Raw genomic sequence first — 27,783 nt, forward strand, 5'->3', positions numbered from 1 at the left:
TAACTATTTTTTTTATCATAATAAAATATTTTTAATATAAATTTGATTTTCAAGCTTTCAAGTACACATTTTGTTGACCAAGACCACCTCAACATACATAGCTGCAATGAAACCAACAATGAGCCCAAAGAGTGATGCATTTACAAGGAGACTACCTCAACACACATTTTCTTTAATTTTGATGTATTAATTATTTAATTATATTTTTTATACATAATAAATATAAAAAAATAATTATTTTTAAAAATATAATGATACATAATTAGATACACAATTAACAATATTTTGATATATAAAACCCCCTGATTAGCGTCACTGATATGAACACATGTTACTTCCTGGAAGCTACCCTCTCCACTTTTTGGATTTTAGTTTCATTCTCAATTCATAGAATAGTCAAAGCCTGAGACAATCTTAACCTTTGACCAAACACAAGCTACTATAAATCCATACACTACCAAACCCACCATTCTTTCTTTCAACCAACAACCACTACTCTTCTCTCTTAGCTTCTTAATCAACTCTTAGTTAGAGTAACTATTCATGAGTGGTGCCATGGCTGCTACTACTACTGATCATCATAAGTGGATGATGCAGTTGTATGAGCAGCCTCAGATGGATTGTGATGGAAGCAACATGGCTCCTCCTATCATGGAAGCATTTTCTGATGCAACTGTGGTGACAACTATGTCACCAGAGAGCAGCAGCATGATGATGTTGAGCCAAATAAGCAATAGTAGTTGTAGTAGTAGTATTAGTAATGTTCAGTTGTTAAGTCCAAAGAGGAATAATAATAATAATAATAATAATAGTGCATTCAAACCAATCAGAAAGAGATCAAGAGCTTCTAGGAGAACCCCAACAACCCTACTCAATGCTAATACCAATAACTTTAGGGAATTAGTTCAGAAATTTACAGGCTGTGGTAGCACTCACATGTCTCTATCAATCCATAAGGGACCTATTACCTTGAATTTCCAACAAGGAAGCAATAATAATGATAATAATCACAAGATGATTCTTCATCATTATCATCATCATCAGCAGCAGCAGCAGCAGAATAGCACAACAACAAGTGGAACAGTTTCACCATTTGGCACCAGAACTAGTAATTATTATTTCTATAATCAACAACCTCATGATCATCATGATGTAGCTGCAGTGATGCCATCATCACAAGAACAGCAAAGTGGTGGTGGTGGCTTAATCTCTACCTCCTTGGACTCTAATCTTCCTTCTTATGATGCTGATTACTTATCATCATCAAGGCCTACCAGCATGGATGCCTCTGAAGACTTTGGTTTGCATCAACTAACTGTGAATGATTTCTCCAACAATGGAATTAAGGGGAGTGGTTTCTTCATGTGATGATTGGTTTTGATTCATTTATGGAAAAAAAAAAAAAAAAGAACACACATATATATGTCTTAGTTATTTATTAGCAAGAGAAGTATGCACTTCTCTTTAGTCAACTGTTGTATGCATATGCTACATATACATAAAACAAGAATAATTCCTGTTTCTTTTATTATGATCAGTTCAATTCAATTTGTTTTGTTGTGCTGCTTTTCTAATGGAGTTCAATTTGTTCTCCTTGATGATTACATCAATACAACAATTTCTTGTTCTGTTGTTTGTACAGTATGTAGTTTATATATATGAATAGTGTTTCTTTATTTGTAATCTCCATTGATGTAAAAAAAAGAGCTTCCACTATATCCAGCAAATGAATTGATATTATATTTTATTGATATGATAACTAAAATTGTGAAGATAAGATCATACTCTTTGTCTACAAGCAAATAGCATAATTTAAAGTTGAGTAACTATATATTATATTGCTGCAGATGAATTATTGATCACTTTGCAAGTGATGTGATTGAGTAGTCATAAGGTATGGTTTACTTGGTAAATTAACTACTAAGAGTAACTTTGACTATAATTAACTTAGGAATAAAAACTCTTATAAATAGATTTCCAATAAGGGAAGAATTCCTAGAGATTTGTGTTTATAATGATTAGAGGTTGAGAAGAAAATTTTAAAGATGATGTGTGAACAAAAACACTCTACATTTGATCTAATGACAGCATAAATTTTATTATCATCATCACTATATCATAACTAATCTTTTGTTGTAATATTTTATTCAACCCAAAGTTGCACCCCTTTTGTTTTAAATTTAAGAAAAAAAAAAAAAGACAAATCAGATGCCTGATTTTTTTGTTTACAAACATTTAAATCCCTACAAATTTAAAAATATATTTAAGTCTCTGATGTCTTCAAAATCTGGACATATCGATTTTTATGTCTGATTTTAAAAATTTTTTTATGTGTGTATCTGTATCAACCAAGTCAGTACAACAAGAGTCATATTTAATTTTTTCATTGAGTTTGATAGATCCAAGTGAACATGAAGGATCAATATATCTAAATTTTGAAAAAATCAAATACTTAAATGTATTTTTAAATCTTCGAAGACTTAAATATCTGTTGATAGAACTTTTTTTTTTTTAAATGGATGGAGTTTTGGTCAACAAATGGACAAATTCAAGTGAGGAAGGTTGCAATGTTGCAGAATTGAATTGGAATTGCTAACTGGTTTTGGCTTCATCTGTATATAATTCCTTATCCCACAAGTCTACCCTTATCTTCTTATTCAAGCCATCATCCATATTTGTCTTTTGTTATGCCGCTTAGTTAAATTTTAGATAATTCCAAGTTGATTAGTTTAGTTTCACGTGCAGTTTACAATATAATGTTATTCTAATCCTTGAAAATAACAATAATGTTTGTTTTTTTGTTCCCCCAAATTAAAAGATGAGTAATTATCTCCACAATTCTTATTTAATAGTAAGAGAGTCAATTTGTTACAAGACGTACAAGGTGATGTCTTTATTTATTTATTTAATAGTCTTTTGAACAGAAACTACTTACTATGCTTTACATCTCATCAAATTTGTATTTATAATAGTCAACGAAAAAGAAAAAAAAATTATTTGTAATTATAATTTTTAATGTAAAACTAGGAGAGTATTAACTAAAAGAATCATTATTGTTAAAACTTAAAAAGGCATATTCTTTCTTCACGTTTACGACGCAAATACTCATAAAAAAATTTATATAATTAAATAACTGTATAAAATATACTAATAATACATTAAAATTAAATTCATTTTCAAATTATATTATTATAGATAAAATGCTATTTTAAATCTTAATATGAGTTAATTTTTACTTTTGTCTCTATCATTAAAAATGTTTATATTTATCCCAAGTACTTTAATTCATCTTATTTTTATTCTCATCAAAATTTAAACTTTAAACAAAAAATATCATTTTTCTCTTATTATTATCTTTTTTTTCCTACCAATTTCATTCTCATAGCAAAGTATATTTAGTCTAGTATATTTTCGACGCAAAATTTTAAGATAAAGACTAACCGAAATAGCGATTAACAACATAATTAACTTTGTTAAAGCTGCGTTTGTTTTCTGAAATTAGAACTGAATATTGTGCTTGGTGATATTAAATTAAAACTAAAATTTCAATCGTGGGACACAAAATTTCAATCCCTTTAATAAATCTAAAAAATAAAGACACAAAAAATAAAAATTTGAGACAAAGACTAAAATCTTAATATTTATTTTTAAAAATATTTTTATTTGACTTTTCAAATCTCAAATCTATCCCTCAGTTTCATATTTATTTTAAATCAAACATGATATTGAAATATAACTCAGTCTAATATATTTTATATTAAATATAATATAGAAACTTAATTTAATTTCTATTTTTCCGTCTCATTCTTCTAGTATTTGTCACTCAATTTCAGTTTCTCTTCCAAACAGACTATAATAAAAGACATTTCATTGGCATCTATATTATTACTAACCAAAAGATTATAAGTGAGAACTATTTGAAGAGGAAAATTTTATAAATATTAGTAATATATCATGTAACTATTCATGTTGTCTCTTTCTATCAGCTTAAACTTTAGAAAAAATGATATCATAATATTTCAAAAGAAAAAAAAAACATAAAACAAATAAAAAAATTTATACAAAAAATCAAACAAACCTAAAAAAAAACTCTTGCTTAAAAAAAAATATTAAAAATATAACCATTTATATTTTCTTTTTCTATCCGCATAAGTTTTTGATAAAAAATAGGATAATAACAATAATCTTTCAGAATCTATTTTATTTTGCATCATAATAACTGAAAAAAAAATTGAGTTTTAACTATTCTTTCACTTAAAAGTCCCTATTCAAAGTGTCTATCAAAGGACTAGTCAAATTTCTTAGACACCAAAAAAAAAAAAAAGAATGATTAGTCAGATTAATGATGATTCCACCTTGCAAATTGTTTGAATCTGGAGCAATTTTTCCAGTGAATTAGACAATGGGATCCAGCACATACCTAAGAAAAAAGATAACCTTTCGTTGTTTGTTTCCCAAATCCAAGTTGCTCTGCTAAGTCAACTCTTCTAGATATGGTTTCCGTACTAAACGAGTCTTAACTTTTAAGCAAATATTTTGAGAGACAACAAAACTCTATTTTTAATTACAAAACTGCTTCCTTTTTATTATTCCTCATGGAATTAACAACAGAAAAATGTTCAACCAAAATGTGAGAGAAAAGAGAAGGGGAAAAAAAACGAAGGGGAGGGGGGATAATAGAAATAAATGTTAATGTATAGCGGCATAAAATTGATTCCCGGTTATTCAACTTAACAGCATGCCCATGTAGATATTAATTTTTTAAAACCAAAATGGAGTTTGAATCATCTTCTGCTCGTTGTGGCCTGTAATAGGCTAAGAATATATGATAGAGTAGCCTGAGATGAACAGTTACAAGATTGGTAACGAGCCTTGTGACTACTTCAGATGGTGCTCAAACAAAGATGCCATCTCAATCTGTATCACACAATTCATGACACGTTACTCAAAATAACTACTTAAAAGCCTGCAAACTTTACAAGCAGCCAAACAAATTGGTAAATGACATTTTTTCAACCAATAAGCTTGTAAGTTGTAACTCAACCAATGCTGCTTAGATCTTTACTAAGGTCATGAATAATTGAGAATGTTTGCAATCTCTGGATAATTATTGTCCCACTTCGAATTCATGATTCACTACAACCACATTGAGTAAGTTGCATAATACTTATCCATCAATTTAGAATGAGAATTTATTTATGCTTTGATTGTGTAGGCTTGGATTAACTTGATGCACTTCTATAATTACCAGTTTATCCCAAAGCTAGTTGAAGCTCTAGGTTAAACCGGAAATTCCTAACTAACATGCCCCACACACCCTTCCTAAATCTCAAAGCACACATACTAGGGTGTCGTCAGTGGGTGACGTAATGTACGATGCCATAAACAACTAACAAGACATAGCTTTATATAAAAAAAATAGATGATTATTGCATAATAAAATTATATTATGAAAGCTATAAACTTACAGCAGTCAGTGCGGCCTCAGCACCCTTATTCCCAGATTTTCCACCAGCACGATTCAGGGCCTGCAGTCGGCAGAAAGAATAAAAAAAGCTAAATGATAATAATCATTAGCAAAACAGAAAATTTCTAAGCTAAACAAACGGTACAGCCTAAGTTTACCTGATCCATATCTTCACAAGTTAGGACGCCAAAAATGCATGGAACACCTGCAGTCACCCCAAAATGCATCAATTTGCAAGTTGCATATTAATGCCAAAAAAAAAGTAGCCGAACAACAATAACTGACAATCGTAATTTACATCCCAAATAAAAAAGGACATGGGCAAGGGGCCTCAATCCTTCTCATCTATATTAGGACTGAACAAGCTTGCATTAAATTAAAAGTGTCAATTTTTTGCTTAGTGAGGACCAAGTGAAGTGAATTTACTAAGGCGTTTGATGTAACCCTCACATTTTAACAGTCTCTTTCCAACCTAAATTCTACTCAACATTTGAAGGATCAACATGCCAGTTGAATACTCAAACATGATCTGTTTGTATCTGAATATTACAATTGACATTAACAGAAAACAACCTGAGTTGAGACTAGCTGAAAGCACTCCAGATGCTGCAGAGTTAGCAACTGCATCATAATGGGTTGTATCTCCTCTTACCTGTTAACAGCAAATATTGGTCACAACAGAACTACAGAATATTAAAAATTAAAAAATAAAGACTATTAAAAGTTTTCATATATTTGTAGATTTGTATATATTTATCATACCACAGCTCCTATGCATACAACTGCATGATATTTGCCTGATTTTCCCAGTCTTGCCGCAACAACACCAATTTCAAAACTGCCAGGAACCCACACAACCTAAGGGAGAAGGGAAACAAACAAAGTTTCAGTCAAAATTCACCCCAAAAGATAGGAACACTGAAATTTCTAACAGACTGAACAGAAAAAATGACTCCCTTTGCTCTTATGATTTATTTAGTACAATCTAAGCACTAGCATAGCATTTCAAAAAGAATGGGTTATTTGTAATCCGGAAACAGGGACTTCTTGTGGGTCAGAACAACTTACATCTATCACAACTTATGTACTGCAACTAACATTTTTTTTTGAATATATTGATGTCAACATAATATGATAACAAACACACCAAGTTAGACATGCATAGATGAAGTAAATAGAAAAATATTTCATTAAGGGTAGAAAATGATAAATGCTTTCAAATTAAGGATAGGACATATCAGAGCAAGGAAAATGGAAAAGGGCAACGTTTCATTTTAGATTACTACAGAAAGCATGCACAAACGAAATAAATTTTAAAGAAATTGGAAAAAAAAAATTTGAACTCAAAACCATAGAGAAACACAAGGGAAAATGTAAAACAAAATAAATTTTAGAGATCGAATCAAACGATACTAAGAAGAATTCCATGAAGTTTTAAATAAGATAGCTTACTAACATCAATGTCCTCGTCTTTAACTGAATAATTTTTGAAAGTACCCAAAGCTCCCTCCAATAGCGGCTTTGTAACAATTTCATTAAACCGTGCAACAACCTAAAAGTACAAATTAGAATTGAGCAAAGAAGCATAAAACGAAAATACTAATGACTACAATCATGAAAACTTTTTAAAAAAGTTGAGGAAGGGTGTTTCTTTTATTAGGAGGTAGAATTACTCCCATCCAAGCCTCTTGTTATCTAGCATCCCATTGTTAGCCTTTGCTACTTATTTTTCTTTGATATTCTAGGCTTGGGGTGGTGGCATCCTCTATACCAAAGATAAACTTCATGAACTCTCAGGTATTGGGGTGGCTCTTGGGAAGTTTCATGGCTAAGTAATCTTTGTTTCTCTGCTACTACACAACTCCTCCCTTCTTATTATTTATCTGCCCTCAACCATTCTCCATTTGAAATTCTTTTTTCTTGTTCTTGGTATTTCCATTGTATTCAAAACCTTAGTCAATCACCATAAAGCTTAGAATTGGAGTATCGACTTCTTCTGCCACTATAATTATCCATCTTCTCTCCTCTACTATGTCCAAACTAATGAATTTATTCATTAAATCAAAACTTCAGGAATGCAAGATACCCTAAGGCAAGGTCTTTCATTTACTCTCTCCTAATGTTTGATTCATTCAAAGGCACTTAACAACAGATTTGTAACGAAGACATCTTAGCATTAACATTGTGGATTACTTATTTACTCACCACAGCAAAACGAAGTCCCTGCGTTTTGGTAACAGAACCAGTCAGATGCCGCACAGCAGCCGTCTGGACAGAGGATGATCGACCCTTTCTCCGAACAGCAACTTGAGGCTTAATATCTGAATCAAAATTAAGAAGCCAATCTACATAATTAATATTCCAACCAGCAAGAATAAACAAATTGGATTCTTCCTTATATTTATCACAATACAGAAATCATTAAAATAGTCAAAGGAACAAAGAACACCACCTCGTAGGGAACCCGCAAATGAGAGAGACTGTGGAGTTTTAGAGGCACCTTGAAAGTTTACGATGCTATTGCCACAAAAAGAACGATCTTGAGCCTCATGATGCACAAATCCAAGCTGAGATTGATGGGTAGGAAGGAAACATTCGGTAGAAACAAATAACGCCATTCTGTTGATCTCCAAAAGTTAGCACCAAGAACGAAAACTGCAAAATAAACAAACCCAAAACGAATCACAGAACCAAAGTGTTTAGCTCAAAACAGAGTATCCTGTATAAAACTAATATCCACGCTGAAAATGAATAAAAAATGGGTCATAGTCATAGCACATTAGCACTTCACAGCTGAAATTATTTTCTGTAGGAAAAATCAGGAAATCAATTAAGAAAGAATAACATTTCGAATTTGAAATTCATAAATCACATTTTTTTCCAGCTTGAATTAGCATGAGCTAACAATCCAACAGCACGCTTCATGGAGAAAACGTCACATTATGAATAGTGAAGCATACAAAATCAAATAGAGAAAAACTCACCGTAGAATGTAGTAAACGGCGACGCTCCAAGTGTGGACAAAGGAGTAAGGAGAGTGAGAATAAAGATGATGATAATTGATGTGTGTAAAATGGGGGAGGGTTTTGACTTTTGATGAAACTCGAAACGCACCGTTTTCGGCTTCTGGGAAAAGCGGGGGAAAGGTAAAGAAAAGAGACTTATTTTCAATTATAAAAGTTGGTATTCATTGGATCTTTTTTAAGATTGATTAAATCCAATTAACACCAATTTACTGTAAATTCAACCAATGCCTTTTTTTGATGAGTTATTCTTTATGTAGAAGCATGTTTTTTATACAAGTCATTTATATTTACGTGTTTTCGCGTTTTTTTTTGTGTTTTTTCTTTTTTTTCTTAATTTTTTTTCTCTCGTTATCATCATCGTCAACACCATCTATTCCTTCTCATCTTCTTCCTCTTTCTTTCTTTTTTTTGTTTTTATTGAAATTTCTTTTCTTTTTTCTTTTTCTTTTTCTCTTTCTCCTTCATCATCAGTTATCTCATTGTTGAAGATAATAAATAATTCAGGTTGAGATTGTCAACTAAACCAGAATGAAATTGATTATTGTTTTAAATCCAATCAAGCGGCTAAGATGTGGTTCAATTTAGAAGAAAAATATAGCATTAGAGGAAATATTTTTCTGCAGCAAATTTGGATGTAGCACAAATATATTTAGATATAACACGAAGATATTTAGGTGTATTTTTATTCTGATAAGTTTTGCATAATTCAAAATATCTTCATCTTCTTCCTTCTCATTTTCTACTGTTTCTTTTTTTATCATCATCACCATTTTTTTTCTTATTCATCTTTTCCTTTTTATTTTACCTTAACAAGAATAAAAACAAAAAAATCAAACAAAGAAAAAGAAGAAACACATAATGCTGCAAAATTACTCAAGAGGGGATGAACTTACATTCATTTAACTAAAAGAAAGAAAGAAATAAGAAAAAAAAGAAGAAGAAAAATGCAGCATTAGATAAAATATTTTTTTGTATTTGTAGCAAATTTAGGTGTAACCAAAGATATTTGGGTGTATTTTTATTCTGATAAGTTCTGCATAATTCAAAACTATTTTTCTTCCTTCTCTTTATCTTCTACTGCTTCTTCTTCCTCATCTTCTTATTTCGTTTTCTTATAGTTATTCTTGAGAGAAAAAATTAAATAAAGAAGAAAAAAACACATAATGTTACAAAATTAATAGAAAGAGGAGGAGGAAAAAATGCAGCAATAACAATAGTAATAAAAAAATAACAATGAAGATTGAACACGCGAAGAAAAAAGATGAGAAATACAAAAAAAAGGAGGAGGAGAAGAAGAAGGAATAGGATGAGGAGAAGGACGAGCGTTAAAAAGAAGTGTCTTCCATAATGGTGAATGCAATTTTTGTTAGACTTGGCCTAACTTGTAAGACTTGTAAGCCAAAAAGACTTATATGTAACTCTTTTTGGATTTGGGTCCTCTAATCTAAATTTTGAATTTCATTTTAGAAAGTAAAGTATAATTTCTTAAAATTTATTTTATAGGTAGGACACAAAAACATATAAGAGAAAAATCATTTAAGGGTGAGAAATCACATTTTATCCTCTAAAATGAAAATTTAAAATTGAGAGAATTCAAATTTTTTTTTTGTTTCGATATTATTTTCTAATTCGACAGACTAAAAACTAATTTATCTTAGTTCAAAATTCTATTTAAAAGTTTGTTGTTAGCCAATAAATTATTATATACAAATTCAAACTCCGAATAATTATACTAGTTAGTTATTCACTATTCCAATTTAATTTGATTAAATTTAACTAATACCTATTTAAGTTTTTTTCCTGTATTTTACATTTGATTTAGACTATATCATACATATTTTTTTATACGATTGAAATGAGAAATTTGTATAAAATGTATTAAAGTATAAAATTCATAACAAAAATAAATTCAAAATAGATAAGTAACATCAAATTGTTCTTTAGACGAAAGTTAAAATGTTTTATGATATTAATTTTCTTACGTTAATATAAATTTATTTAATTTGCCCTCACATAAAATAATTATATTTTAACTTTCATTGAACAAATACAAAATATTAATAGCTACTATAAAAATGTCTTTTAAATAGTATAACAAGAAGCATGCATTGATGTTAAAATTTAATTTCAATATGTGGAAAAGATAAAAATGCTTTAGACAAATATTTAGTATTTAGTATTTATCGTACATTATTGTGCTGATAAAATTATTGAAAAATCCAATAATTATTCTAAAAATATTATTAATGATAATTAAATAATAGTGAAATCTTTTGATATTGACACTACGTCATTTTCTTATGTTCCTAGCATAATTTTTTATTCGTCAAAATATGATTTGTTTAAGGTAAGGGATAATTTTTTAATTAAAAAAAATCCTTTTTTTTTTCTTTGTTTGAATAGAAGTTTCCTTAGCATATACGTTTTCCTCGTCTCTTCTTTTATAGGGTCCTTAACATACACGTTGCAAAATTACCCCCCATACTGAACTAATTTAATGGGTTTATGAACCGAATAATTCAAATCTCAAAATTAAGATGCACCCTAAATAGTTTTATTTTATTTTATTTTATTTTATTTTTAGATATGTTTTTGGACAAATAAAAAATTATTGACACATAAAGAGTAACAATACAACTTTTGAACAATTAATAAGAAACAAACAACGCCAACAGTTGTAAAATGTGGAATGGGAGAGATACATCTAGAAGAGAAAATATATTTATCCTTGTGAAGATAAATTTAGTGTGCTTATCTTTTATAATTACGTGCTTAACTCGGAGTTTCAATCTTTTAAATGTCGGTTTAAAAATTTGTGTACAAAATAATTTTTTAATAAATTAATTAAATTCACAAAGTTTAAAATTATCAATTAAATCAGTTATGATCAGATAAATTATAAAATATTTTTAAGTTGAAATAAAATTATTTCTCTCGTTAAAATATGGCAGTTTAAAGAAAATAAAATGTATTCATATATAAGGAGAAGAATATAACTCACCAAATAAAAATATAAAGATCTTGAAACTTAATTTCCATGATTAGAAAAAGTTGAATAGTATAGTATACTAGAAAAGAAAAAGAAAAATTGAAAGAAAAACCATCTTCACCAAAATATCAATTCAATTATCATTATCATCATACATTTTTTTTTTCTAAAATTAGCTAGGGAGCATCATGTTAAGTACATTTCTATTTATTATTGTATACTCATTAATTATTATTATTATTATTATTTTATTGAAAATAATAAGTGAATATAAAAAGACTATATTATTTGAGTTATAATTTATTGATTTATTATTATTATTATTATTATTATTATTATTATTATTATTACCTAAGCAGTCATATCTACATTTCTAAGTTCTAATCACTCCTAAGTAACTACATTATTGCATTAATTTTTGTTTTTCTTTTCAAAAGAAAAAACATGAAGCATCCGAACATACGTGTTATAATAAACCCATCTCAAGTTTTCAACGCATATATAACTTTTAAAAATAAAATTATTTTAATGTATAACCAAAATATACCATTTTATTATATAATTAAATATTATTATATAAATATCTTTTAAAGCAATAATTATTAAAATTTAATACTGCAACTAATAATACACTAATTCAGTTACTCAATATCTTGTCAATATTATTATCCATACTTATTGTATATTTATACATCTATACAACTTTTGAGAAAATTCTCTAAGAATCCAACTTTTATGATTTAAAAATTATATCTTTAACAAGATCTTAACTCTTAAGTTTATTTATTTTTAATTATTAGTGACAAGAGAATGTATCCAAAAGAAGTTTTATCATAAAAGAACTAAGATTGAGTTTGAGGAAATTTCTTCCACTTTTAAATTTTGATATTTTTTATTCTTCTAAATTATATAAAAAGAGTTGAATCAATCAAATAAAGTTTAGAAAATTACTAAATATTGTATGTATTTTTATGATAAAAAATATACATGTATAAATTAATTCCAATTTTTCATTTTAATATCAACATTTAATTTTCTTAAACTTAATTATTGTATTCTTATTTATATTTTACTTTGGGCTTAATTATTATGTTTGTTTTGATATAATATTAAAATTTAATGAAATATAAAGAATTTAAATGCTTTAAATTTTAATTTTTTGTTGAGGATAAGGTGTGATTTTTTATTATTTATTTTATAAATAAAATTTAAAAAATATAAAAAATATTTAAAAATAAAAAATTACACCTTATCCCCTCAAATAAAAATTTAAAATTTAGATGATTTAAAATTTAAAATTTAGTAATTAATTAACAATTAATTTGTTTGGTTCTCCAATAAATATAGGTGAAGATGGAATTGTAAACCACGCTATTTATATTTTTTCTTCTTCTTTTTCATATTTGTTTATTGAGCTTCTTTTTTCCCATTCTTCACTTGCACTTGGGTTTTTTTTCTCCTCAAATCCCTCTCTCCTTTTTTTCTCTCTCTACTTTCAACTCTCACTCCCAACAATCACTCCAATTCCCTCATTCCTCCCTTCAGGAATTGGGGTTTTTCCTGATTGATTGCACGATCAATTTCGATTGATCCTCTCCCTCAATCTCAATCAATCTCTTATTCTCTGTGCGATGCTCTGTCCGAGATGAAGCTCAAGAGAAAGCGGGCACTTGAAGTGGTAAGCGCCTTTTTTTTTTCTTTTTCCTTATTTTTGGGGATTTTTTTTTTAATTTTGTTTATTTTTTACTTTGATTCTATTATCTGATTGTGCCGGTATTTGATTTTCATTTTTCCCAAATTTATGATTTTTTTCTTAGCAATTGAGTCTTTTTTTTCATTGGGGTTTATGATGTTCATTCTCTTTTTCTTTAGCTGATTTTGGGAGGTTTAAGCTGTTCTACAGTGTGGTTTTTGGTGGCTAATAAAGTTTGTGTCTTTTCTGTTCCCCGTTAATTTGCTTTAGTGGTTCCTGTTTCTTGATTGAGTTTCTGATGTTTACTTTTGGGGCTTGGAATATTTAGATGTTTTTTGCATGGATTTTACATTTTTCTAAGCTCCATTCATAACAAAATTGTTGAAATTCTTGTTGGAATCTGGATGACTCTTCCGTGCACGATATACATGATCTATTTTCTGAAGAGTTAACGTGCAAGGCTTTTTGATTATTTGGTCGTTTTGTTGATTAAATTTTATCTGAAGAGTTTTTTAGCTCAATGGACCCTGCCATTGGCATTAAGTACTGGAAAAATAAGTCGATACTTTTTATATATTTACAATTTTATGGTGATCAATTGTTGTGATGATAGTTCGTTGGGCTTGACTTGCTAAGTGCTTCATAGGATGGAATATTTCTTCTTCTTGTTCTTCTATCCCCCCTTTTTTTCTGCTACAATGTAATCAATGCAGAAATAACACTTGAACGACAGCATGTACAAGTTATTCATAAATTCGTTTATCTTGGTGAAACAACCACACATGAAAGTTAGGGTTTGCTTTGCTTGTTGTATACTGTGTTCAAACAATTGATGGCTTCAACATCTGTCCACTTGTTTGTGTTGTTTTTCTTGTTTTCATATGGCGAAGAGCAATTAACTACATTTGTTGGCCTGATTTGCATCAATACTCAGTATTGCAATTCTTAATGCATTGCACTTACAAATATCCATATTTTAATGTTGATCAAAATATATTTAAGTATCTAACTTATAATGCTGAGTAAATTGAAGTGTGTAGGTGACACCTTCAAAGATGCATTATATATTGATATTAGGCTTCATGTTGTTGATGCATTTTATTATTTATTATTTTTGGAAATGTTGATGAAATCCATATTTATAATCAATGCAATTACCAGCGAATTCATGCTAATACTTTGAGAACAGGTTTGGTGTTTGAGCTATATGCTTTTTCCTGGTAATGCACTTAGCTTAAGCTGTCTCTTATTTCAAATCTTAAATGTGTTTATTGCTCTAGATGTAACCAACTTACAGTCCTCCATATGTAATTGTGTTCTTAATTTATTGCTCATTGTACTTCGTCATCTTTAAATTTGTGTATGAGTTCTGCAGAAGTTATGTTGATACACTGTTTCACTTCTCTAATATGAGAGATATGCACACATCATTTAACCAATGAAGATATAATAACTTCTCTTTTTTACTTTGACTTGTTGCAGCCTCCGAAAATTCGATCTTTCATTAATTCTGTTACTTCAGTCCCATTTGAGAAGATAGAAGAACCTTTAAAAGGCTTCATTTGGGAGTTTGATAAGGTGCCATTACGGCCTTCTCTTCTTATGTTACTAAATGTGTATGTGTATATTTGCTTTGACGTGTATGATTCATTGGCATTTTTTTTCTCTGAACAGGGAGATTTTCATCACTGGGTTGAACTATTTAACCATTTTGATTCATTCTTTGAGAAGTACATAAAACCCAGGAAGGATCTACAGATTGATGATGAATTTTTGAACTCTGATCCTCCCTTCCCTAGGGAAGCTGTTCTTCAAATTCTTCGCGTCATTAGAATATTTTGTTGAAACTAATCATATAACCTGCTAGAGATATCTTACTATTTACTGTTTCATGTCCTACCACTGATATTATGGCTTATTTTAATTCGCAGCAACATCTTTCAGCGTTGCTTGCTTCTACTGACCCTGACGTGGTTGAGGCTAGCCTTGACACATTGGCTGCATTTTTGAAGAAAACAGTTGGAAAGTACTCAATAAGAGATGCTTCTTTTAATTCAAAATTGTATTCTCTTGCGCAAGGATGGGGTGGAAAAGAAGAGGGACTTGGATTAATTGCATCAGCAACTCCTAATGGCTGTGATCCTGATCCTACTACGTTGGAACTGGGTTGTACTCTTCATTTTGAGTTTTATGCAGTAAATGAATCAGAAAGAGACATCAAGGGAGCTGAAGCCTCTGCCCAAGGTTTGCAAATTATTCATTTATCTAACATCAACAAATGTGTGGAAAATGATCTGGAGCTTTTGCACAAGTTAGTTACAGAGTATAACGTACCCGCTAGTTTAAGATTTTCTTTATTGACAAGATTGCGGTTTGCTCGTGCTTTTGGTTCTTTGCCTTCAAGACAGCAACATACTTGCATTCGCCTGTATGCTTTTATAGTTCTGATTCAAGCATGTGCTGATGCTGATGACTTAGTCTCATTCTTCAATGCTGAGCCTGGATTTATCAATGAATTAGTATCATTGCTGAGCTATGAGGATGCAGTTTTGGAGAAAATTCGTATTTTATGTTTGCACTCATTAGCTGCTCTTTGCCATGATCGTTCCCGCCAACCTTCAGTGTTGACTGCAGTTACATCTGGTGGGCACCGTGGCATTTTATCTAGCCTGATGCAAAAAGCCATCGATTCTGTTATTAGTGATACCCCACGATGGTCAGTTCATTTTGCAGAAGCTCTACTCTCTCTTATCACTGTGCTGGTTTCGTCATCATCAGGGTGCTCTGCCATGCGTGAAGCAGGATTTATTCCTACTCTACTACCTCTCCTGAAAGATACAAATCCGCAGCACTTGCATCTGGTTGAAAAAGCTGTGCGCATTTTAGAAGCATTTATGGATTACAGTAATCCAGCTGCTGCATTATTCAGGGACCTGGGTGGTTTAGATGACACCATCTCTCGCCTAAAGATTGAGGTCTCCTTTGTAGAAAATGGTGGAAAGCATCTTGATGAAACTTCTGTTTCTAGCGGAAGGAGTGCACAAATGGTTGAAGATTCTTCAACTGGGCAAGATGCTACACAACACTTGTGTTCTCAACCCTTAATTTCTTATCACCGTCGATTGCTGATGAAGGCCTTGTTGCGTGCTATATCTTTGGGAACGTATGCTCCTGGGAATACTGCCCGTATCTATGGATCTGAAGAGAATGTTCTGCCTCATTGTTTATCTATTATTTTCAGAAGAGCAAAAGATTTTGGTGGTGGAGTTTTCTCGCTTGCAGCAACTGTCATGAGTGACTTGATACAAAAGGACCCTACCTGTTTTCCTGTCTTGGATGCTGCTGGTCTTCCATCTGCCTTCTTGGATGCTATTATGGATGATGTTCTCAATTCTGCAGAAGCTATTACATGCATTCCCCAGTGTTTGGATGCTTTATGCCTTAATAGTAATGGTCTCCAGGCTGTGAAAGATAGGAATTCATTGAGGTGTTTCGTGAAGGTGTTCACTTCTAGAATGTATTTGCGTGCTCTTACAGGTGACACACCTGCATCTTTGTCTAGTGGACTGGATGAATTAATGCGACATGCTTCTTCATTACGTGGACCGGGAGTGGACATGTTAATTGAGATTCTGGAAACCATCTCAAAAGTTGGTTCTGGAGCAGATTCCTCATCTTGTCCTGATCCTTCCACTTCAACCTCAGTTCCTATGGAAATGGATAGTGATGACAAGAATTTGTTATTGCCTGATAGTAAGGACTCAACCAAGGTGGAAAGGACAGAGCACTTTAGTGAGCCATCTCCTGATGCATCAATAACGAATATCGAGTCATTTCTTCCAGATTGTGTAAATAATGTTGCTCGCTTACTCGAGACAGTTCTTCAGAATGCTGATACATGTCGAATATTTGTTGAGAAAAAGGGGATTGAAGCTGTTCTCCAGTTATTTACCTTGCCTTTAATGCCTCCTTCTGTTTCTGTTGGGCAAAGCATATCTGTTGCCTTCAAGAACTTCTCCCCCCAGCATTATGTTTCTCTTGCTCGGGCTGTGTGCTCCTTCTTGAGAGAGCATTTGAAATCTACTAATGAACTTTTAGATTTGGTGGGAGGAACTCAGCTAGCTCTAGTTGAATCTGCAAAGCAGACAAAGGTGTTGAAATATCTTTCTAGCCTTGAAGGTGTCTTATCTCTTTCCGTATTTTTGTTGAAGGGAACAACTACAGTGGTCTCTGAGCTAAGCACTTCGGATGCTGATGTATTGACAGATATTGGGAAAACTTATAAAGAAATAATTTGGCAAATATCTTTGTGTAATGATTCCAAAGAAGATGAAAAGAAGAATACTGATCCGGAACCTGAGATATCACAGGTGGCTTCATCTACTGCTGTTGAAAGAGAGAGTGATGATGATGCAAATATTCAGACGCTGAGATACACAAATCCAGTTTTTGCTAGGAATGGTTCACATTCCCTGTGGAGTGGAGATCGTGATTTTCTTTCTGTAGTTCGTTCTGGAGACAGTTTGCATCGTCGTAGTCGGCATGGGTTATCTCGTATACGGGCAGGAAGGACTGGTCGTCACTTAGAAGCTCTAAATATCGATTCTGAAGCATCTTCTAGTGCACTTGAGGCACCTTCATCCCAAGATCTTAAAAAGAAAAGCCCTGAGGTTCTTGTTTTGGAGATTCTTAATAAGCTGGCTTCCACTTTGCGCTCTTTCTTCACTGCTCTTGTAAAAGGATTCACTTCACCCAACCGGCGCAGAGCTGACTCAGGGTCGCTGACTTCAGCTTCAAAGACTCTTGGAGCAGTCCTAGCTAAGAATTTTCATGGGGCTCTTAGTTTTTCTGGGCACTCTACTTCTGCCGGACTTGAGACGTCACTTTCTGTAAAATGTAGATATCTTGGGAAGGTCGTGGACGATATGGCGGCACTAACATTTGACAGCAGGCGCCGGAGTTGTTATACTGCCATGGTAAACAATTTTTATGTCCATGAGACATTCAAAGAGTTACTCACAACATTCGAAGCTACTAGTCAGTTACTTTGGACACTTCCATGTCCTTTCCCATCATCAGATACTGACATGGAAAAGAAAGGGGAAGGAACTAAACTGTCCCATAACACATGGCTGCTTGATACATTACAAAGCTACTGCCGCTTGCTTGAGTATTTTGTAAACTCTTCTTTACTGTTATCCCCAACATCAGCATCTCAGGCAGAGCTTCTTGTTCTTCAGCCAGTTACTCAAAACCTGTCAATTGGGCTCTTTCCAGTTCCTAGAGACCCAGAAGCTTTTGTTAGAATGCTGCAATCTCAGGTTCTGGATGTGATCCTACCAGTGTGGAATCATCCCATGTTCTCCAATTGTAGTCCTGGATTTATTGCGTCTATTATTTCACTTGTTACCCATATATATTCTGGTGTTGGAGAAGTGAAGCGAAACCGTAGCAACATTATGGGAAGCACAAACCACCGGTTTATTCCCCCACCACCTGATGAGGCAACTATTGCCACTATTGTTGAGATGGGTTTTTCAAGAGCAAGGGCTGAGGAAGCACTAAGAAGAGTTGAAACAAATAGTGTTGAAATGGCCATGGAGTGGCTATTTAGTCATGCAGATGATCCTGTCCAGGAAGATGATGAACTTGCACGGGCACTTGCCCTTTCCCTTGGAAGTAGTTCTGAAACTGCTAAAGTTGACAGTGCAGAGAAGACTACAGATGTGCTAACTGAAGAGGGGTGTGTAAAGAAACCACCAGTTGATGATATACTTGCTGCATCAATGAAGTTGTTTCAGAGTAGTGATTCAGTGGCATTTCAGTTGACAGATTTACTTGTAACACTTTGCAGTCAGAACAAAGGCGAAGACCGTCCAAAAGTAATATCTTATCTTCTGCAGCAGCTAAAAATTTGTCCATTGGACTTCTCCAAGGATAACTGTGCATTGAGTGTGTTAGCACATATTATAGCATTGCTTCTTTTTGAGGATGGAAATACAAGGGAAATTGCAGCTGAGAATGGCATTATATCTACCATCATAAATATCTTGTCAAACTTCAACAGCACACACTTGGCACCAAAACTGGCTCCCTGCCTGATTCATCTGGTGACCATGGTTCTCTGCAAATTTCCGGTACAGCTGGGCAGAAGGATAATAACATTAATGTGAATGAGAAAGAACCTGGCATGGATTTGGAGAATATACTGGGAAAATCTACTGGCTTTGCATCTATTGATGAGAGTCACAAGTTGCTGGATATAGCATGTGACTTGATAAAACTGCATGTACCTGCTGTGGTTATGCAGGCTGTTTTACAGTTATGTGCTCGGTTAACCAAAACACATGCTTTAGCTTCACAGTTCCTTGAAAATGGAGGCCTGGCTGCACTTTTCAACCTTCCAAAGAATTGCTTTTTTCCGGGGTATGACGCTGTTGTATCTGCTATAGTACGTCACCTCCTTGAAGATCCACAAACATTGCAAACAGCTATGGAATTGGAGATACGTCAAACGCTTAGTGGAAATCGTCATTCTGGGCGTGTTTCTCCTCGATCATTTTTGACATCATTGGCACCTGTTATCTCTAGGGATCCCGTGGTTTTCATGAAAGCTGCAGCTGCAGTTTGTCAGTTAGAGACATCAGCAGGGAGGGCAGTAGTTGTATTATCAAAAGAAAAAGAAAAGGAAAAATCAAAAGCATCAGGTGTGGAGGTTGGTTTATCTTCAAATGAATGTGTCCGAATTCCTGAAAGCAAGTCTCAAGATGGATCTGGTAAATGTTTGAAGAGCCACAAAAAGGTTCCTGTTAATCTCACTCAAGTAATTGATCAGCTTCTTGAGATTGTGCTTAAGTACCCGCCCTTGAAAGGACAGGAAGAATCTGAGTGTGGTTCAACTCTCATGGATATAGATGAACCTACCTTGAAGGTGAAGGGTAAATCAAAGGTTGAAGAGACAGGGATGTTAGAACCTGATTCTGAAAAATCTACAGGACTGGTGAAGGTGACTTTTGTGCTTAAGTTATTGAGTGACATTCTTTTAATGTATGGACATGCAGTTGGTGTTATACTGAGACGTGATACTGAAATGTGTCAATTTCGTGGATCCAATCAGCCAGCTGGACATTGTGGTATTATCCATCATGTTTTGCACCGTTTGTTACCCCTCTCTGTTGAAAAGTCTGCAGGTCCTGATGATTGGAGAGGTAAATTGTCTGAAAAAGCTTCATGGTTCCTGGTAGTCCTGTGTGGGCGGTCTGGTGAAGGGCGCAAGCGAGTAACAAATGAACTTGTTAAAGAGCTGACATCTTTCTCAAATCTGGAAAGCAATTCAATCAAAAGCACCTTATTGCCTGATAAAAGGCTTTTTACTTTAGTTGATCTTGTATATTCTATTTTGTCCAAAAATTCATCATCCGGTAGCCTACCTGGTTCTGGATATTCACCTGAAATCGCAAAAAGCATGATAGATGGTGGGATCATTCAGTGTCTAACTAGCATCCTGCAAGTGGTTGATTTAGATCATCCTGAAGCACCAAAAATTGTGAATCTTATACTGAAAGGTTTAGAAGGCCTTACTCGGGCTGCTAATGCTAGTGAACAAATCTTTAAATCTGATGAGAATGAGAAGAGAAGATCTACTAGTCTAAATGACAGACCTGATGATCAAGTAACAGCTCCCTCTGCTCCTGTAGCAGGAACACATGATCAGAATGTGAGCAATCAAGAAGCACTGAGAGATGGAATGGATAATGCACAACATCATAATGAAACTTCTCAAGGTGATGATCATGCTGAGGATAATACAAATCATACCGAGGAACAAGATATGAGAAGAGAAGAGGAGGAGACAATGGCTCAAAACCCATCAATGGATCTTGGAATGGAATTTATGCGTGAAGAGATGGGTGAGGGCGGTGTCTTGCACAATCCGGAACAAATTGAGATGACTTTTCATGTCGAGAATAGGGCAGATGATGATATGGGTGATGAAGATGATGATATGGGAGATGAGGGTGACGATGATGAGGATGATGATGAGGGAGAGGATGAAGATGAGGATATAGCTGAAGATGGTGGGGGCATGATGTCCTTGGCGGATACTGATGTCGAGGATCATGATGATACTGGCTTGGGAGATGAATACAATGATGAGATGATTGATGAAGATGATGATGATTTTCATGAGAATCGTGTAATAGAAGTGAGGTGGAGGGAAGCTCTTGATGGGTTGGATCACTTGCAGATACTTGGGCAACCTGGATGATCTGTTCCGACTTCAAGGTTTTGAAAGGCGCCGGCAGACAGGTAGGTCTTCCTTTGAGAGATCTGCTTCTGAAGTTAATGGTTTTCAACATCCTTTGCTTGTAAGGCCACCACCATCTGGGGATGTTCTCTCAATGTGGTCATCAGGTGGAAACTCTGCTTCCAGGGATTCCGAAACTTTGTCATCTGGCAACCTTGATGTGGCCCACTTCTACATGTTTGATGCTCCTATTCTTCCATATGATCATGTGCCAAGTAGTCTCTTTGGAGATCGTCTGGGTGGTGCAGCACCTCCTCCCCTGACTGATTATTCTGTGGGTATGGGCTCATTGCACCTTCCTGGAAGAAGAGTCCTAGGTAATGGTAGGTGGACTGATGATGGTCAGCCACAAGGAGGTGCTCAAGCAGCTGCCATTGCTCAAGCAGTGGAGGAACAATTCTTAGCTCAATTGAGCAATGCAGCTCCAACAAGCAGTCCTGTTGAACGACAGTTACAGAATTCTGGAGAGCAAGAGAAGCAATCTGACACTCTTCAGTCACATGATGGTCCAATTTTGGGTGCAGGGACTGGTTCTACTTGTCAGCGGATTGAAGGTCAGGAACAAGAGAATGTTAATGGAACCACTGTTCAGCAAGACAACGTTGCAGTTGGCAGTATTCCTTTTGTGGAAGAGATAAATGCAGACTCTGGTATTCGAGATATCAGTGAAAACCTGCAAGAAAATGAGCCTATGTCAGTGCAGCCACTTTCACTGAACATCATGCCAACTGATGTTGAGTGCGCAGAAGCTGGAGGAAGTGTCACTGCTGGTGAGTGTGCAACCACAGATCGAGCTTTTGTTGACTCATCTATAAATTGTAATGCTGATGTACAATGCGAAAGGGGTGCCGACATACCTGCTATGGACAATAATGTGCCAGATGTGCCCATGGGCTGCAATGGGTCATCTGTTGATGGGAATCCTGCTAATATTGATCTAGTGGGTTCTGATTTGGAGACACCTAATCCAGGTAATTGTCATCTATCATCAATTGATGCTAGTGATGATGTTAATATGGATGGTGTTGATGCTGAGGGAAATCAACCAGAGCAGCCAACTGTTTCTGAACAGGGGGGCGATCAACCTTTATCAACGCAAAACCCAGAGGTTGCCCCTAATGCCACCCAGGCAGATCAAACTAGTGCCAATAATGAAGCTTCTGGTGCTAATACGATTGATCCTACCTTTTTGGAGGCTCTTCCTGAAGATCTTCGAGCAGAGGTTCTTGCTTCACAGCAAGCTCAATCTGTACAACCCCCAGCTTATGCACCACCTTCTGCTGATGATATTGATCCCGAGTTTCTAGCTGCTCTTCCTCCTGATATTCAAGCAGAAGTTTTGGCCCAACAAAGAGCTCAGAGAGTTGCCCAACAGGCTGAAGGACAGCCAGTTGATATGGATAATGCATCTATAATTGCCACTTGCGTGAAGAGGTTGAAGTCTTAATTCTTTCTGTTTTCAGCTTAAATGAGTTTCTATTCTCTATTATGAATTATAATTCTTGTATTTTGCTGTATACTAGGTTCTTTTAACTTCTTCCGAAGCAGTTTTGTCAGCACTGCCATCTCCATTGCTTGCTGAAGCTCAAATATTACGGGATCGAGCAATGAGCCATTATCAAGCTCGCAGCCTTTTTGGGGGCAGTCACAGGCTTAACAATCGGAGAAATGGGCTTGGATTTGACCGGAGGCCTGTGATGGATAGGGGTGTTGGAGTTACTATAGGGAGGAGATCTGCTCTCACAGATAACTTGAAGGTGAAGGAGATTGAAGGTGAGCCATTACTTGATGCAAATGCTTTGAAAGCTCTGATCCGACTTCTGCGATTGGCACAGGTAACTTCATTTCTTTTATATACGTCCTTTATTTAAAAATAAAACAAGAAATTCTAATGTACAGTTTTTATGGTGACTTGCTAATATATTTGTGCCAATTTTGCCAGCCCCTTGGAAAAGGTCTTCTGCAGAGGCTCTTGTTAAACTTATGTGCACATAGCATTACAAGGGTGACTCTTATTTATCTTTTGCTGGATATGATTAAGCCTGAAGCTGAAGGGTCTGTATGTAGACCGGCAACATCAAATTCCCAGAGACTTTATGGTTGTCACTCAAATACAGTTTATGGCCGATCTCAATTGTTGGATGGTAATGTTTACACCTAGGGAGGGATAGGAACTTCATGTGTTAATCTCAATAATATTGTCTACTGTGCACTGATCACACTCATTATGCCTTCATTGCAGGTCTTCCTCCTCTTGTGTTCCGCCGAATTCTTGAGATTCTGACTTATTTGGCTACCAATCATTCTGCTGTTGCAAAGATGTTGTTTCACTTTGACCCATCAGTTATTCCAAATTCTTCAAGTATGGCTTCGATGAATGAGAAAGGGAAGGAGAAGGTTATCGAAGGAGAGCCATCGCCAAAGCCATCTGGAGCTCAGGCTGTAGACGTTCCGCTAATCCTCTTTTTGAAGCTGTTAAATCGACCTCTGTTTTTACGCAGCGCTGCACATCTTGAGCAGGTCATGGGTCTGATTCAAGTTGTAGTTGATACTGCAGCATCAAAATTAGAAAGTCAATCCGTCTCTGAAAAAGGAATGGTAAACACCCAAACTTTGCCAGTCAATGAAGCCGTGGATAATATCGAGAAGGATCCTTCCTCAGTTGATTCAGACTCTAATAAACAAGATAAGAAAGATGATACAAATCCATCTCATTCTCATGGGAGGAAAAATGTTGACATGTACAATATCTTCTTGCAATTGCCACAAGCTGATTTACGGAATTTGTGTAGCCTTCTTGGTCGTGAAGGGTACTGTTCCCAACCTTAAAAACTTGTTTTCTTTTTGTTTGGATTCTTCATTTGTGTGGCTTCCATCGATTATCTTCATAATTCTTGTCTGCAAGTTTGCATTCCTTAGTAATATTCTACCTGTTTCTGGTTTTGACGTATATATATTTTTCTAGGCTTTCGGATAAAATGTATATGCTTGCTGGTGAGGTGCTGAAGAAGTTGGCCTGCATTGTTCCTTCCCATCGAAACTTCTTCACTGTAGAGCTTTCGGAGTCAGCTCATGCCTTGACAGGTTCGGCTGTCAGTGAGCTTGTTACCTTGCAGAAAACAAATATGCTTGGCTTGAGTGCTGGCTCCATGGCTGGTGCTGCCATTCTACGTGTGCTGCAAGCTCTGAGTTCACTCATTTCATATAATGGTACTGGTGATATAGAAACCGAGAATGATGCAGATCGGCATGAAGATCTAGCAACTATTTGGAACTTGAATAGTGCACTTGAGCCATTGTGGCAGGAACTTAGTAATTGTATTAGTGCAGCTGAGATGCAACTTGGTCAGAGCTCTCTCTCCCCTACAATGTCAAATATAAGTGTTGCTGATAATCTCCAAGGTTCCTCTACTTCACCACCTCTTCCTCCTGGAACACAGAGACTCTTGCCTTTCATCGAGGCTTTCTTTGTTTTGTGTGAAAAGCTACAAGCTAATGAAGCCATCATGCAGCAAGACCATGACAATGCTACTGCTAGGGAAGTCAAAGAGTCTACTGGTTCTTCTTCTTCAATGAGTGTAAAATTTGGTGGAGATTCACAACGAAGGCTTGATGGTACTGTTACATTTACAAGGTTTGCCGAGAAGCATCGTCGACTTGCAAATGCTTTCGTTAGGCAGAATCCTGGATTGTTGGAGAAATCACTTTCCATGATGCTCAAGGTACCAAGGCTTATTGACTTTGATAATAAGCGAGCCTATTTCCGCTCAAGAATCAGGCAACAACATGACCAACACCTGTCTGGGCCACTGCGTATAAGCGTAAGAAGAGCTTACATTTTGGAGGACTCGTATAATCAGTTAAGGATGCGTCCTACTCAAGATCTCAAGGGGAGATTAAATGTGCAATTTCAAGGTGAAGAGGGTATTGATGCTGGTGGTCTCACTAGAGAATGGTATCAGTTACTGTCAAGGGTCATATTTGACAAGAATGCTTTGCTTTTTACAACGGTGGGCAACAATGCAACTTTCCAGCCAAACCCTAACTCTGTGTATCAGACTGAACATCTCTCGTACTTCAAGTTTGTTGGCCGAGTGGTAAATTGATGATATTTATATTTTGTTCCTTTTTTTTTTTTTTTCATGATATTAAATGCAGGTGGGAAAGGCTTTGTTTGATGGTCAACTGTTGGATGTTTATTTTACCCGATCTTTCTATAAGCATATACTGGGTGTCAAGGTGACATACCATGATATTGAAGCAGTTGATCCTGATTACTACAAGAATTTGAAATGGGTGTTGGAGGTGAGTGTTGATCGACAATCTTCACTCTCTTTTGTCCTTGTTCTCTTTAGAGGCTTAGACACCACGTAAAATATAAAGGTCATGGAACAGTGAATCATGAATTATCTACTGGATAATAATCTTTTACGGCCCCATGTTTTTTTGTAGCCTTGTGGATGACACTACTTGCTCCCTTCTATTTATAATATCATTTCGTTTGCGTGGCTTTGTTTTTTACATGAATCACTCAGTTGTTCTACCCTTGTATGCATATAACAGAATGATGTGAACGATGTTCTTGACCTGACATTTAGCATGGATGCTGATGAGGAAAAGCACATACTTTATGAGAAGAACGAGGTAAATGAACATTTTATTTTTGTCCATGATATTTTCTTTTTGTGCACAAGGGCTGGAAAATTTCACTTGTTCTTTAGAGTCTTGTCAAAGCTTTAAGCATCTTTTATATTATTGATTTTTTGGGTGATATTCATATTTATTTATCCCATGGTAGATTCTGATGTGCTCATTGTTGATTGATTGGTTCGTTTCCTCTCAATATTGTGAAACAGGTCACTGACTACGAGCTTAAACCTGGAGGAAGGAACATAAAGGTCACAGAAGAGACAAAGCACGAGTATGTAGACCTTGTTGCTGATCATATTCTGACAAATGCAATCCGTCCACAAATAAATTCTTTTCTAGAAGGTTTTACTGAACTAGTACCGAGAGAGCTTATATCCATCTTTAATGACAAAGAGCTTGAGCTGCTCATCAGTGGTCTTCCAGAAATTGATTGTGAGTTGCCTTTCATCATTGGTTAAATTATGTAGTGTGCTTTGATATCCTTCTAAGCATTAATAAGCATCAATTTCTTTTCAGTGGAAGACTTGAAGGCCAATACAGAATATACTGGCTATACTGTGGCGTCAAATGTCGTTCAATGGTTTTGGGAGGTGGTCAAAACTTTTAACAAGGAAGACATGGCAAGATTTCTGCAATTTGTGACTGGAACATCAAAGGTGATTTACTGTGAACATTGTTAATTTTCAATTTTTCATACTCTACTCTTGTTTTGTTTGTAAAAGTATGGTGTAAATGGTTGTGCTGTTGTAGTTGTGTGTTTTGTTTTTTGTTGGCATAGACTTATAGTTTGTAAGCTTGTTGGTAATCAGGTTCCTTTGGAAGGTTTTAAGGCCTTGCAAGGCATCTCTGGTCCTCAGAGGTTTCAGATTCACAAGGCATATGGAGCTCCGGATCGATTGCCGTCGGCTCATACATGGTGAGTTTTGTATGCAGTTTTCTTTTTCATATGCTACAAATCAGATGGCCATCCCATCCTAATTTCTTTTTGCCTTTTCCCAATTACTTTCTACAGCTTCAATCAACTAGACCTTCCTGAGTATACCTCTAAAGAACAGCTTCAAGAACGGTTGTTACTAGCCATTCATGAGGCCAGTGAAGGCTTTGGTTTTGGTTGACTTCTATCCTTCTCCCATATCTTTGCACAGCAGTTCTACCATTATGTCTTCAACCTGTCATGTGGAGGTATTGTTTTCATTTCTTTGAAAATTTTGAATTTTTTTTTTAATTTTTCTCCCTCTTAAAAATGAGTCAGTTACGAAGAGTTCCCTGTTTTTCAGATGATGATGAATGTGACTCGGCTGGGCAGTTATTTATTTTTGTTGAGGACAGGCAGCATCGAATGAGGAAATTTATGATGCTGTGTTCAATTTATTTTGGTGCTCCCTCAGTAGAAATGGCTAGAATATTTAGTCTTGTCTTTTTCAATCTCTGTATAATTCTGCCCGGGGTTAGTTTTGGGATCTTAAAATATTGTTATTGGATGATGGCCTTCACAATGTACCAATCTTTTGTAGTAAGCTCCAATCGCTTTTTTGTATGTGGCCAAACAGCCTTTCGGTAGTTCTATAGTTCTTTCCTTTAATAAGATTTGAGGATGTACATATTCTGGAACTGGATTACATTATAAAAATCTGGATTACATGGTCGATA

At 34.7% G+C, this 27,783-nt stretch overlaps 3 protein-coding genes across 4 annotated transcripts; 2 read left to right on the top strand and 1 right to left on the bottom strand.

Annotated features, from left to right (window-relative positions):
- Window positions 1-461: 461 nt before the first annotated feature.
- On the top strand, window positions 462-1,531 carry LOC107481625 (uncharacterized). The gene has a single exon (XM_016101901.3). It carries the CDS (start codon window positions 544-546, stop codon window positions 1,366-1,368), a length of 825 nt encoding a protein of 274 aa, XP_015957387.1. The 5' UTR covers window positions 462-543; the 3' UTR covers window positions 1,369-1,531.
- A 3,026-nt stretch (window positions 1,532-4,557) lies between these two features.
- Window positions 4,558-8,615, bottom strand: LOC107481624 (6,7-dimethyl-8-ribityllumazine synthase, chloroplastic). Of its 2 annotated transcripts, XM_016101899.3 has the most exons (9): window positions 8,452-8,615; window positions 7,920-8,122; window positions 7,673-7,788; window positions 6,924-7,019; window positions 6,230-6,325; window positions 6,041-6,119; window positions 5,626-5,672; window positions 5,469-5,528; window positions 4,558-4,917 (listed from the first exon to the last, which is right to left on the bottom strand). In XM_016101899.3, exons 2-9 carry the CDS (start codon window positions 8,083-8,085, stop codon window positions 4,879-4,881), a joined length of 699 nt encoding a protein of 232 aa, XP_015957385.1. In that variant the 5' UTR covers window positions 8,086-8,122; window positions 8,452-8,615; the 3' UTR covers window positions 4,558-4,878. The 2 variants fall into 2 exon arrangements, with proteins under 2 accessions (XP_015957385.1, XP_052114614.1); XM_052258654.1 differs by lacking the exon at window positions 6,924-7,019.
- A 4,278-nt stretch (window positions 8,616-12,893) lies between these two features.
- On the top strand, window positions 12,894-27,783 carry LOC107481623 (E3 ubiquitin-protein ligase UPL1-like). The gene is given in 17 exon segments (XM_016101898.3): window positions 12,894-13,160; window positions 14,658-14,753; window positions 14,850-15,025; window positions 15,076-19,251; window positions 19,254-21,437; window positions 21,439-22,909; window positions 23,007-23,318; window positions 23,426-23,627; window positions 23,726-24,293; window positions 24,449-25,580; window positions 25,642-25,788; window positions 26,047-26,127; window positions 26,340-26,565; window positions 26,650-26,789; window positions 26,943-27,049; window positions 27,146-27,315; window positions 27,411-27,783. Coding segments are annotated over 16 exon segments (11,154 nt in total). The 5' UTR covers window positions 12,894-13,127; the 3' UTR covers window positions 27,249-27,315; window positions 27,411-27,783.

This window comes from Arachis duranensis, chromosome 3, assembly GCF_000817695.3.
Source record: "Arachis duranensis cultivar V14167 chromosome 3, aradu.V14167.gnm2.J7QH, whole genome shotgun sequence".
Taxonomy (NCBI): domain Eukaryota; kingdom Viridiplantae; phylum Streptophyta; class Magnoliopsida; order Fabales; family Fabaceae; genus Arachis; species Arachis duranensis.